General features: G+C 45.5%; 1 protein-coding gene across 4 annotated transcripts in view; it reads left to right on the top strand.

Annotated features, from left to right (window-relative positions):
- The first annotated feature begins 2,519 nt into the window (after positions 1-2,519).
- CTCF (CCCTC-binding factor) overlaps positions 2,520-13,280 on the top strand; it is a 17,538-nt gene continuing 6,777 nt past the window's right edge. For 2 of the 4 annotated variants that reach the window (XM_029086831.1, XM_010175336.1), the window contains exons 1-8: positions 4,097-4,877; positions 5,531-5,701; positions 6,639-6,772; positions 8,568-8,688; positions 9,496-9,645; positions 10,992-11,152; positions 12,060-12,242; positions 12,692-12,824. In XM_029086831.1, coding sequence (XP_028942664.1) covers positions 4,097-4,877; positions 5,531-5,701; positions 6,639-6,772; positions 8,568-8,688; positions 9,496-9,645; positions 10,992-11,152; positions 12,060-12,242; positions 12,692-12,824 — 1,834 coding nt within the window. Of the gene's footprint in view, positions 2,553-4,087; positions 4,878-5,530; positions 5,702-6,638; positions 6,773-8,567; positions 8,689-9,495; positions 9,646-10,991; positions 11,153-12,059; positions 12,243-12,691; positions 12,828-13,280 lie in introns of those variants that run through there. The other 2 variants (XM_010175334.2, XM_029086830.1) reach the window with 2 other exon arrangements.

Here is a 13,280-nt window from a genome sequence, read left to right as displayed (position 1 = left end):
AAGGTACAGTAACTGGTAGGAAGAGAGCTGAAGATAAAAGCCAGAAATAAAAGGTTGGGAGAATGGTAAGACAAAATATGTTGAGCAGTTTTTATTCCCAGTATTCAGCTCTAATGGTTTTAGTTGTAGGGAATGACACGTGTTCTCTGAAATATTGGAACTTTTTTCTCAGAACTTGGCTGGGTAATTTTTAGGAGTGGAAATCTGTAAAAAGTTGGGGAAGATCTGCTTGTGTTAAAATTAATAGAAATGGAAAATCCTCAGCAAGCTGCAGGATCACATCCAGTGAGATGATGGTATCTTCTGATGCCTCTTCCAATATACTTGAAACTTTCCTCTGAAAGCCCCTTTGAAAAAGGAAGATTAAGTTTTAAAGAAAAAAGGAAAAAAAGCTAGCAAATTCTTTAAGACAGATGATTGAGAAGTGAAATGGACAGGCAGTGGAAAGCTCACCACGGCAAAGAGTGGAGTCTCTCCAGAGAGCTTGTTTAATAGGAGAGAACCCGTTCATTTTCCCTGACCTCGTGTTCAGAGGCCATCCTGTGTTCCCTCAGTTGTAGAAGTATTTTGATTTGAAAATCCACACTTTCTTGGGAGAAACCTTGGCAAGGTTTTTGAGCTGGCCAAGACATTAGTCAGGACTCCTGTATATTTCTGTATTTTTATAGTACATTGTTACTATAACAATGGAGTGGATTGGAGTTTTCTTTAAAATACTGTAAGGTTCCCCTGCTGGCGAGAGCCTTGTTTATAAACAATCTTTCTCAGATTAATTGAGAGGAACGGGCTGTGGTGCAGAGCACGGAATAGGTGGGAATAAACACTCATCCACGTGCTGAATTTTGAAGCTCAGGAGGTGTGAGTCAGGATGAAGTAGAGGGCGGTGGCAGAGGAGGTGGCAGGAGCCCATCGGGCTGTGTCACTGCAGCGCGTGTCGCTCTCCGCTGGAGGACACCCTCTGCCTTCAGGAGGATGTTGAGTAGCGACAGGTAACTCCAGGGTAAGAGATAAGGGTGTGTGCTGGAAGAAATAGGGATGTCTTAGTAGCTTTACTGAATGGTTGTAAGAGTCCTTCTGCTTATTTCACGCACCTGAGCATCCTTTGAACCAGAGTCTTGCCTGCGGGTGTTTGTTTGGTCTCGGCGTAAGGCTGCCAGACCTTCCAACAGCATGAGCCCTGTGCCAAAGTCCTCACGTATGAGTGACCTGTTCCTTGGTGGGCACAGGGTTTTTCTGGTGTGCAGGTCTGGGAGGTGGAAGTTTTCCTGCCACTCCACTGGAGGACCTGCTTCTGCAGGACTCTAGAGGACACTGGGAAGTCTTGGCCTGTTGGCCTGTTTTCAGGTGACTTAGTCTTATTAACAACTTTGATATTGGCAGTAACTGGCAAGGTCCTTAGGACAGTCCCACCTGAACTGCTCAGAGCCACATGTTTGCATCAAGGTTGCTGATCTCTGCTCTGTTCCCCTGCAGGGCACCAAAGTGCAGTTGGGTGAGCTGTGCAGATGGGCTTTTGTCACTTTTTGTTTCCCCCTCCATCTTAAATCTTTTGTTATTACCTCTCCAACCATTTACCACATTCTAATATTTTGTTTAGCTTTGTCCTTCCTTTTCTTGTCCCTCTTCTTTAGAGGTGCTGGAGCGTGTCCAGAGAAGGGCAACGGAGCTGGGGAAGGGTCTGGAGCACAAGTGTGCTGAGTTCCCTTGTGGCTGAGGGAACTGGGGGTGTTGAGCCTGGAGAAAAGGAGGCTGAGGGGAGACCTTGTGGCTCTGTGCAAGTCCCTTGGAGGAGGGTGGAGAGAGGTGGGGGTGGGTCTGTTCAACCAAGGCCCAAGGGACAGGACAAGAGGAAATGGGCTCCAGTTGTGGCCAGGGCAGTTGAGATGGGATGTGAGGAAGAATTTCTTTGCTGAAAGGGTTCTGAGGCATTGGAAGGGGCTGCCCAGGGCAGTGGTGGAGTCCCCATCCCTGGAGGGATTGAAGAGCCGTGTAGACACAGTGCTGAGGGACATGGGTTAGTCGGGGACTGGTCAGTGTTGGGTTCATGATTGGACTTGATGAGCTTAAAGGGCTTTTCCAATTCAGGCCATTCTGGGATTCTTGTTCAGAGACTTGTGGTGACCTGAAGAGGTGTCTCCTCTTCTCTCTCTCTCTGCAAATACTTGAGAAATTGAACAAACGATTAGCTCTGATTGTTTTGCAGTTGCTGTAGGCGAGAGACCTGGGCTCGGTTCTCCTCGCCGGCTGGCTGCTGTGAAGCACTGACATCATCTTGTGCACTTCAGCTGTTTGTCCATATGGATTTGCTCTGACTTGAAAATCTGATGGGTGGTGAAGGGAAGGAGAGGCCGGATCCCTGCAGGGAGAGCACGTGAAGCCGTATGCCGGTATTTCTGGGTATCTGGTGCCCCCTGGAGCCTGCTGCTGCCCAGGACTTCACCAATATCCAGACAGCACATGAATGGATGTCCCTAGTCTGAGCAGGCTGGAGAGCAATATGAGCTGTATTGTTCTCTCAACAGAAGTGCAGGATGCTAGAAAAAGGCAGTAGAGCAAAAATAAGGAGACTCTAAAAATAAATAACAATTCCATGTCTTGTAATTCTTCAAGCTGCTGAAGACTGACAGCTGTGGTTCATGTTTATTTATGTCAGCCTGTGTATTTTGAAAAGGAGTTTGCAAGATGAAGTGCAGACATTTGAAAGTCGTGTGATTTGAGATTTTAAGCATTGGGTTCACAAGATGGGATAGATAGATAGATTCTGTTAGCTGGTCTGAGAGGCCAGTCAATCTGATAGGAAAATGGAAAAGTCTCTTATCAAATCTGGAATGCGAATCTGAACTTTATCACAAGCTTTGTAAGGAAACTGGCATTTTTGTTGCTTGTTTCAGCAATGAAATTGACCTTGGTGCACTTAAGTGAGGGGTATAAGGCTTTCATTTTTCCAAAGTAAACCACCTGAAACAGAAATAGACTTAGGAAAAAACTCTCTGTTATGATTTTTATTTTAACTCGGTGGAAAAATGCCTAACTGCAAAATGCTGATTTCTTTTCGTTATTACTACTCTTGAAACAACCTTCCTGCAGAGTCAGAATACAGGAATTTACTGTTTTACCCTGAGTGTAAAGAAGAATGCTGGGTGATCTGAGGAGGAAGAAAAACTCCCTATTGTGCTCGTGTGCAGCTGCCTTCAGAGTGAAGGCCCATCTAAATGCTGAGTTTCAGTCCTGTTGTTTGTCTCTGACTGCGTGGACAGATTTAACTGAGATATCGTGAGAAATCATTTGATTCCACATGTTTTAAATGGAAGTAGGATTTTCCCTGAGCCTTGTCTGCCTGCCACAGCTCATCCAGCCCGAAGAGGGCACCGCGCATCATCCTCTGCTCTGCTCTGCTCTGCTCGAGGGCCAGGCAGTGCCCAGAAGTGGGAGCAGGAATTGAACCCATGGCTGCTTACAATAAATACACTTGGCTAACTCAGTTATATCCTTTTTATTTTTGTTGTTCATAGAAGTTTAAACAGACAGGAAGTAGTAGTTTTTTGACATGAAACAAGTGAGAATTAAGTTCTTGTACTCAATTCTTAGTGCCTTTTCTTCCTGGAGAAGTTCTGCAGTTCTCAAATGTAATGCTTTCTGTAAGGTTGCCTTTTTACTTTTAACAGTAGGTATTTTTCTACCTTTAAAATTTATAGGCAAAGACTGCCTCTGGCATTGCTGAGCTGTGTGAAGTAACAAGCCCAATAAGGAATAATACTGCTGTACATCTTGCCTGTGGGATTTGTGGTCTTTGAGAAACGGGAACATGCGTATCACTTAATCTCTCCTCCTCGCTTTCCTTCCTTTCCAAGCAACTGCTGCAGTTGTCTCACTCCAGGCAGCGTTCTCTTGTTGCCTTGGTTTATGGTGGCAAGACTCTAGGAGAGACCTGCCTGCAGTGCTCACATCCTCTTTCTGAATATGATTGCAGCAGGTTTCTGCTCTGGAGCCTGTTTTCATTAGGCCACTTGTCCCTCCGTGGGGTGGGTGCGGTTGTTACAATACATTGGATGGTGTGCAGCATTCATTCTCTTTGTTTTTCCAGCAGGAAGGTGAGATGGAAGGGGAGGCAGTCGAAGCTATTGTGGAGGAATCGGAAACTTTTATTAAGGGGAAAGAGAGAAAAACCTATCAAAGACGCCGTGAGGGTGGGCAGGAGGACGATGCTTGTCACATACCGCCAAACCAGGCAGATGGAGGTGAAGTAGTGCAGGATGTCAACAGCGGCGTGCAGATGGTGATGATGGAACAGCTGGATCCCACCCTCCTTCAGATGAAGACTGAAGTGATGGAAGGCGCAGTGCCTCAAGAAACGGAGGCTACGGTGGATGACACGCAGATCATAACGCTTCAGGTTGTTAATATGGAAGAGCAGCCTATAAACCTTGGTGAGCTTCAGCTGGTCCAAGTACCTGTACCAGTGACTGTACCTGTTGCCACCACGTCTGTGGAAGAACTTCAGGGAGCTTATGAAAACGAGGTTTCCAAAGGGGGCCTGCAAGAGGGAGAGCCCATGATCTGTCACACCCTCCCTTTACCAGAAGGCTTCCAAGTAGTGAAAGTGGGTGCAAATGGTGAGGTGGAGACACTGGAACAAGGTGAACTTCAACCACAGGAAGATCCCAATTGGCAAAAAGATCCAGACTATCAGCCACCAGCCAAAAAAACAAAGAAAAACAAAAAGAGTAAGCTTCGCTACACCGAGGAAGGCAAAGATGTGGATGTCTCTGTGTATGACTTTGAAGAGGAGCAGCAGGAAGGTTTGTTGTCTGAGGTCAATGCAGAAAAGGTGGTGGGCAATATGAAGCCACCTAAACCAACGAAAATTAAAAAGAAAGGTAAGTTCCCCCAATCTGCAAGTGGATTTTGAAAATGTATTTGTTACGGTGGAACCTTGCAATGTGATTGATGTGACTGGGTGGGAGTAGGTGGGAGTAAAGCTGACGTGCCCAATGTCACTTACACTTTATATAAGAGCACTCAACTCTGTTCTTTCTCGGGCAAACCTCCCATCTCCTCCATTGAGGTATAAAGAGCTCATTTTCCTCAAGTGTGATGCTGTAGCATTAGTGTTCCCACATAACTACAGCTGAAAAACTCCTCTTTCCTGTCATACACACGTGAAGAGTTTGTGTACAAGTGGTTTACGTCAGGAACTGACAGTGTCGTTAGTTCTGTCGGTTTTTCCTAACCAGTTCTTGGAGTAGATGGTGCAAAATGCAGCACTTTGGCTTTTCTTAAAACTGTAAATTGAGGAACCCTTTTTAGAATGGAGAAGGAACATTGAGTGCTGGCATACTGATGGAAACTGAAACCAAGCCAGCCCTGGGCAACAACTGTTCCCGAGGATATGCAGTTGGATTCAGTGGTACATGATGGTTCCTTGTAGTAGTTGCACCTCCAAGAATCTTCCCTTTTCCCTGCTGATCTCTTATGTTACGCAGTAGACCACAGTACTGTCAGGAGTAAAGATGATTTCCTTCATGGCTAGGTGTGAAGAAGACATTCCAGTGTGAACTGTGCAGTTACACTTGTCCTCGTCGCTCCAACTTGGACCGCCACATGAAAAGCCACACTGATGAAAGACCACACAAGTGCCATCTCTGTGGCAGGGCTTTCCGGACAGTCACGTTGCTGAGGAACCATCTCAACACTCACACAGGTACTCTCGCTTTTATGTGCATTGTTTTTTGTAGGATCTGCTCTGTGGTTAGAACAGCTACAAAACCAGAGTGGAGCTGTCTTGAATCTGTCTTAATTCCTCTTGCAGAACAAGCTAAAAAGGAAGAAACTGTGCAGTGCTGCTGTTCATTTCTCATTTGAACACAGTTTTCTGCCTCACAAGGTCAGGTGCAAAGCTCATCCTGTGCATGGGTATAAAACCAGTCCTGACCTGGTCTGAAATTACCCAAAGTTAGAGAAAATTTCCCATTGTCTTGGGCATTAGTAGTGGTGTTCTAAGCTTTATTGCTGCTGCTGCTGTCTGAAAAGTAAGATGAAATGAGGATGGAGTTGAAAATAGCAAAAAACCAAACAAAACCCACCACCAGCAAACTCCCCAAAACAAACAAACAAAAATGCACCAAAAAAGCCCAACAGCAACAACAAAAAAATGAAACCCCAAAGGACAGATTATGAACTGGACCACTGAGGCTTATGGCTGGGAACTGTAGCACTCCTCTGTTTCTCTTTACGTAAGTTCCTGGTATAAAACTACAGGTAACTGAACTGTAAATAAGGTTTTTGTAGCCTTTCTGCCAAAAAGAAAAAGTATCGTATTCCTCACTTTCTCTGCCTGTCTGCATTATCTCTAACTGGATGGTTTGAAATTTGGAAATAACCAGGCGATACAAAAATGAAGGAGTGTGTTTCCTCATGAGAAGGATATTAATTCTCCAAGATCTTCAGTCTATTAGTTATTTATACAAAAGCTGTTAATTTTGTGTTCTATTTGCTGCTCTAATTGGATCTATCAGATTGTAAAAGCAATGTTGTTAATTCATTTAAAAAAAATAAAAAATAAATAGCTGTCCCAAGTTTTCTTTTGCCACTAAATCTGAATTCAGTCATCATCTTCCTGTTTCGCTGCAAACCCGCAGGTACTCGCCCTCACAAGTGCCCAGACTGCGACATGGCCTTTGTGACCAGTGGAGAATTGGTTCGGCATCGCCGCTACAAACATACCCATGAGAAACCATTCAAGTGTTCCATGTGTGATTATGCTAGTGTGGAGGTATGTCAGTCCATTGTCACAGCACCCAGCGCTTCCTCCTGCGTGCCAGAGCTCCTTCATCATCTGGTAGAAACCGTTCTTGGGCGTTTCCTCTTTGGCTCTTTGTTTAAAAGGCTCTGAGGGGGAAAAAAACCCAACTTATAAATCAGGTTTGCTCTTGGAAGCAAATGGTGGGGTTTCCTCAGTTAATGTGAAAACAGTTTGAAAGCATTTATGCCTAGAAATCCAAGGTGCTACCCATTTCCTCTTTGGAGACAATAGTTGTTGTCGTTGTTTCTTAAATTATTTGGCCTTTGAGGTGATTGCAGGAGTTGTAGCGTGCTGCGTGCTGAAGGAGGCGGCCGTCTCCTGCTGCAGGAGGATGGGCTTGCAGGCTAGAGGTGCCCTCCCGTTCTACAAGTGTACATTCGCCATGTTAATCTGTTTATTCCATTACGGTGACTGGAGCCAAAACTAATGAGCCTTTCCCTCAATATTGGTGAAAAGCAGCTTTGCTAATACTGAGGGATTGTCTAATTTGCTCAAACAAATGAAGGCTCCTTGACTGCTCTCCCCTCCACAGCATCGCTGCGTATGCTACAGGGCGGCTGTTACACTGTGATAGCAGATTTGAGCCAGATGATGAGCAGCATAATTTTGAAGGATTGGATGTGTGCAGTGGAAGGAGGCTGCAGTGGGGGAGGCTGGTGGGGCTTTTTTCCTCCCTGCACTGTGACTGCAGTGCTGTAATTCCGAGCCCTGTGGTTTGAGTGCTGAATAAATGGTGTTGCAGTGGCTTTCACCGTGCGAATTAGGAAAGAATAACCAGGTTGGTTCTTAAGTGAGCTTGTGCTTCATTTTGTAGACATAGGTTGGTGATTATGCAGAGTGGTAATATTTGAGCAGAAAATGCCTTAACATTTGTGTTCGTGTTGACCTTTAAGCTGTGTTCCTGCCTTCTAGATAAAAGCAGGAGAGGAAAGGAATTGTCACCCTGTTGATTGCAGGACTAGATTTTTTTGTTCTTAGCAAGAAATAGATTTATCTTATTCCTCTCTAAGTAACTGGAGAGGACCCAAGAAAGCACCCTGCGGAGTAACATATCCTGTGCAGGGGACACCAAGTCCCTGCAGGGCTCCTGGGGTGCGTGCTTTCCCAGAACACTTCCTTGTGTCACTGCAGGATACTTTCAGATTTCAGTGTGTCTAGATGCTGAGATGGTCGATAGCAGTAAGGTGAGCACAGGACTCTAGGCCAGACTGCACTGGGCATGTGGGAACAACTCCTTGCAAGGAGGGTGGAGAGAGGTGGGAGTGGGTCTGTTCAACCAAGGAACAAGTGACAGGACAAGAGGAAATGGGCTCCAGTTGTGGCCAGGGCAGTTGAGATGGGATGTGAGGAAGAATTTCTTTGCTGAAAGGGTTCTGAGGCATTGGAAGGGGTTGCCCAGGGCAGTGGTGGAGTCCCCATCCCTGGAGGGATTGAAGAGTGGTGTAGACATAGTGCTGAGGGACATGGGTTAGTGGACATGGTGGTGTTGTTTTGACAGTTGGACTGGATGATCTTAAAGGGCTTTTCCAGTCCAGGCAATTTTATGTAACAAAAATTGAGCAAGGCTGGGAATGAGGCTGGGAGGTGAAGTAGAGTGGGCAGGAGTGAGTGGCTGTGCACTGTGTGAGAACAGCATTGAAACGTGCCTGATTGTTTTAGTGTCAAGATAAAAATAAACTACCTTAGACTCTTGACTGATTTTTAGTTCTCTTGGCAGTCTGACCTGCTCATCTGTGCTAACTTCAGCCTTGCTCTTCACTTCCAGGTTAGCAAATTGAAACGCCACATTCGTTCTCACACTGGAGAGCGTCCGTTCCAGTGCAGCTTGTGCAGCTATGCCAGCAGGGATACCTACAAACTGAAGAGGCACATGAGGACCCACTCTGGTAATGATGCCACGTTCTTTTAGTGTCAGAGTGCTGAGACTGTGCACAGTGTGTGCTAACACTCTTAAATAGCAAAAATACTATTTTGTAGTTTAATAGAAAAACCTTTATAAAGTCTGTAGCCAACTAGAATGCACCATGATTTGTAAGTGCTACTAAATTCATAACAAGATAGTAGCTCCAGCACTGAGAAATGAGCTTGGAGGATTCTGATTGACAGTTTGACTGCGAGGTGATAAAATACACACACTTCGAGGATGAACAGAAGAAACTTCATCAGTGTTCCACTTCCTGTTGAACTTTAGAGCCGGGTACAGTTTCATGCTTGAGTGTAGAAGCAAAAGCATCGTAGTTCATAAAGATCCTATATTTTTTTCTTCAATAGAAGTAACAGGTTTTTAGCACTGAACGTTGCTGGAGTGACAGATTAATCGTATTGCTGAAATTGAAGGAAAAAAACGCCTTTGTGTATCTGTATGATCATTCAGAATCCCCAGTCCCAGAAAATCTGATGCCACTTGCTGTCTTCTGGCAGCCTGCCCTTAGGTCTTCCATGCATTTCTCAAGAGTAAGGATAATTAACTCATTTGCTTAAAGATTGAACTTGAGTCTCTTTGTAGAAAGATGCATATTGGAGCTAAAACTTCTAGAGAAAGAGACTATTGAGTTCTTTATGGAGTTCATTTTTCTGTCAGCTACCTGTCTGCTGCAAGTTCCTGGGAGGTTGTTTTGTTTGGAGCTTCTTGTTGAGATTTCTTTTTAATCAAAGTACTTGTGCTATTTTTTTTTTTCCTCCTGCTACTGAAGGAGAGAAGCCATATGAATGTTACATCTGCCACGCTCGCTTCACTCAGAGTGGTACCATGAAGATGCACATTTTGCAGAAGCACACGGAGAATGTGGCCAAATTTCACTGTCCTCACTGTGATACTGTTATAGCGAGAAAGAGTGACTTGGGTACGTACCTCACAAAAGTGAAGATTCTGTAAAGCCCTTCCCAGAGCTGAGAGTTCACATAACCCAACTGCTGCGCTTTTTAAAATTTTTTTTAACCTAATATTTCTGGTAACTCTACAACATGAAGCACAAGGTGAGATGTGTGGCTGGTAAAACCACTTTTTGCTTACAGGAGCTGCTGCAAACGATGAGAATTTTCAGTTTCTTTGAATTATTTGAAAATGTAGCGTGTTTTCCAAGCGTACAAGGCAAGTTACTGGTTTTTGGGCCCATAGATGTGAGGCATTTACTGAACTTAGATTACAAGTGCATGTGGATTGGGGTCTGAAAAACCAAAAGGTCACTTGGCTTGATCCCCTGCACCCTGGAGGCCATTAAGTTTCATGCAGAGATGTTTTCATTGAGCTGAAAGGTTTGAATTAGACCAAGTAGTTTAATTTTCCAGGATGAGGAGCTGTGTGCCACAGACGGGGTAGGAGAGACTGAGTTGTCACAAAAGCCCTGAATCCTTGCAGTAGGAGAGTCCTGATCCAGTGAGCTGTACCCAGTGTGATTCCAGCAGGCAAGCTCTCTCTTATGTTCTACAAGAAAGTGGAAAATAATATCGCACCCAGAGCAGCTGAGGAGAAGGAAGAAGCCACGATTTGGCAGGACTTTCTGTCTATAAACAGAATATCACCCAAGTAATGGCAAGGCAGGCTCCCTTCCAACAAAAGACAAGTGTAAAGTGCTACAGCAAGAGGCAGTGTGAGAGGATGGCAGTCAGTTGATGTCGGGAGCAAACGAGCTGATTTACAGCAGAGGAAAACTGATGTTAGCTATGAAGAATTTTTCTTCTAATGCTGCTTTAGTCTACCCTGAGCTACCTCTGGTGGGGATTATCTGCTGGAATTCCTGTTGCCTTCTAGCGCTGTCACTCTGACTTCTAATCCTGCAGAAAATCCTTTTTCCCCCAGTGTATTACCTGCCTCCTGGCTGTATCCAGGCAATTTAGAGTAGTCTTAAATATAACACTCCACAAGACACTTTAGTTTGGCAGTCAGATGTGATCAAATGCAAGTGTCCTGTATTAGCACAGATTGCTAATAACCAAGTCTAGAATCCCATGGAAAAACTTGGTGGAATTTCTCTGCAAAATCTTTCTGTCTAGAATTTATTGTTGTTGTTGCTTTTAATTACAAGTCTTTTAGGTTTTCAGTTGAATCCTAAATTAACTATTTCACTTTTTTTGGCTTGAGCTTGACAGTATGTGGAAGGAGATGGCTAAGGGGACCATAGGCTGGTTGTTCATGCTTGGAAAGAAGCCGTGGTGATTAATTAAAGCCTCCCAATTGTTTTCCTCCTAGGTGTCCACTTGCGAAAGCAGCATTCCTACATCGAGCAGGGCAAGAAGTGTCGCTACTGTGACGCCGTGTTCCATGAGCGGTATGCCCTCATACAGCATCAGAAATCTCACAAGAACGAGAAGCGCTTCAAGTGTGACCAGTGCGATTACGCGTGCAGACAGGTACGTTTGGGGGACTGGCACCCCTTAGGAGTGTTAGAAGAGGAGCTAAAAATAAGAGGTGGAAATCTCAGCTGCTAAAGTTTGACCAACTGTCAAGATCAAATTAGCTCTCTAAATCTTTGGAAGGGTGTGAAGGAAAGTTCAGTGGCCTTTGCTTCATGATGGTGTAGTGTTCCCCTGTGGAGCAGTACCTTCTAAGCCACAACTTGATGTATCTGTTGATGAAGGGATAAGAGTCCATACAGGATGGAAGTGGCTGGGAACAAATATACCATCAATAAAGATGTTCTCACGTTCATAGAATCCCAGAGTGGTTTGGGTTGGAAGGGACCTTAAAGCTCATCCAGTCCCAACCCCCCTGCCAGCAGCAGGGACACCTTCCACTAGACCAGGTTGCTCAAAGCCTCATCCAGCCTGGCCTTCAACACTTCCAGGGAGGAGCAGCCACAGCTTCTCTGGCCAACCTGGGACACTGTCTCACCATCCTCACACCAAAGAATTTCTTCCTCACATCTCATCTCCATCTCCCCTCTGCCACTTTCAAGCCATCACCCCTTGTTCTGTCACTCCCTGCCCTTGGCCAAAGTCCCTCCCCAGCCTTCCTGGAGCCCCTTCAGGTACTGGGAGGCCACTAGAAGGTCTCCCTGGAGCCTTCTCTTCTTCAGGCTGAACAGCCCCAACTCTCTCAGCCTGTCCTCACAGCAGAGCTGCTCCAGCCCTCGCATCATCCTCGTGGCCTCCTCTGGGCTCGTTCTAACAGCTCCATGTCTTCTTGTGGGGGGGGGAATCATCTTTCCTTGATCTTAAGGACAAATTTTTGACCTTCTTTTAGCTGAAAATTCACTCTTCTCTATCCCTGTGTCTTGAGTTCTCAAGTGACTTCTCCTGTCTGGCTTGTCCCTGCCAGGAGCGGCACATGGTCATGCATAAACGGACCCACACTGGGGAGAAGCCTTACGCCTGCAGCCACTGCGATAAAACCTTCCGCCAGAAGCAGCTCCTGGATATGCACTTCAAACGATACCACGATCCCAACTTTGTCCCTGCTGCCTTTGTCTGCTCCAAGTGCGGCAAAACATTCACTCGCAGGGTGAGGGAATACGCTGGTTTGAATCGGGGGGTTTGGGGTGGAATGAGGTTTTTTTAGCCAAGGGGAGGGGAACCTTTTTACCCAAAGGGAAAGGTGGGTGAGGTACAGGGCACAATGCTGATCTCTTAAACAGAGCACTTACTTCTGAGGGGAAGAGAGAGGGGGAGACCTGGTGTAATTCAGAATTAGTGCTAGCACGTATTAGTGTTGACATCAGGAGCAATGTGAAAATGCAGCTTCTTGAATCAAAGTTAATTAAATTTCCCCATTTCACCTAAATAGTCTTCCTTTAAAAAACAAAACAAAAAACCAAACCCAAAACAAAACAAAAAAAACCCTGGTGTAAGTTACCAGAAATGTGTTTGAAAATACAGAGCCAGAATATCTGATCTTGAATTCAGCACATCTGGTATTTTTTTCTGTTGTGCTTTTTCTCTTCCGTTGAGTAGAACACAATGGCCAGACACGCTGATAACTGCTCTGGCCTGGACGGTGGGGAAGGAGAGAATGGAGGAGAGACAAAGAAGGGCAAACGTGGCCGAAAGAGAAAGATGCGGTCTAAGAAAGAAGATTCCTCTGATAGTGGTAAGAAACAGCTCGGTGCATCCTGAGAGCTCCTGGTGCATGATTCACTCTGGGTTGGCCGTTGGTTTGCCCATTCTGCAGGTTTGTTCTGGCACTTGAAAAGCTTTTATCTAATTGGCCAGCAAGAACTGATGGTACGTGGCCAGGTACGGAGGTGGCTGCCTGTGAGGGATTCTGCTCTCCTGGGCTGTGCTCCTTGCTCTTCTCTCTGGGAAGTTCTCTGGTAACGTTTCCAGTGTCCCAGAAGAAACTCTTGTGTTACTGTAGTGCACTGCTGTGAAATCACAGAATCCCAGAATTGCCCAGATTGGAGAAGACCTTTAAGCTCATCGAGTCCAACCATGAACCCAACACTGACCAGTCCCCAACTAACCCATGTCCTTCAGCACTATGTCTACACCACTCTTCAATCCCTCCAGGGATGGGGACTCCCCCACTGCCCTGGGCAACCCC

The sequence above is a fragment of the Antrostomus carolinensis genome, unplaced genomic scaffold (genome assembly GCF_000700745.2).
Source record: "Antrostomus carolinensis isolate BGI_N321 unplaced genomic scaffold, ASM70074v2 scaffold10999, whole genome shotgun sequence".
Classification (NCBI taxonomy): Eukaryota; Metazoa; Chordata; class Aves; order Caprimulgiformes; family Caprimulgidae; genus Antrostomus; species Antrostomus carolinensis.
This window is presented reverse-complemented; position numbering and strand designations above follow the sequence as displayed.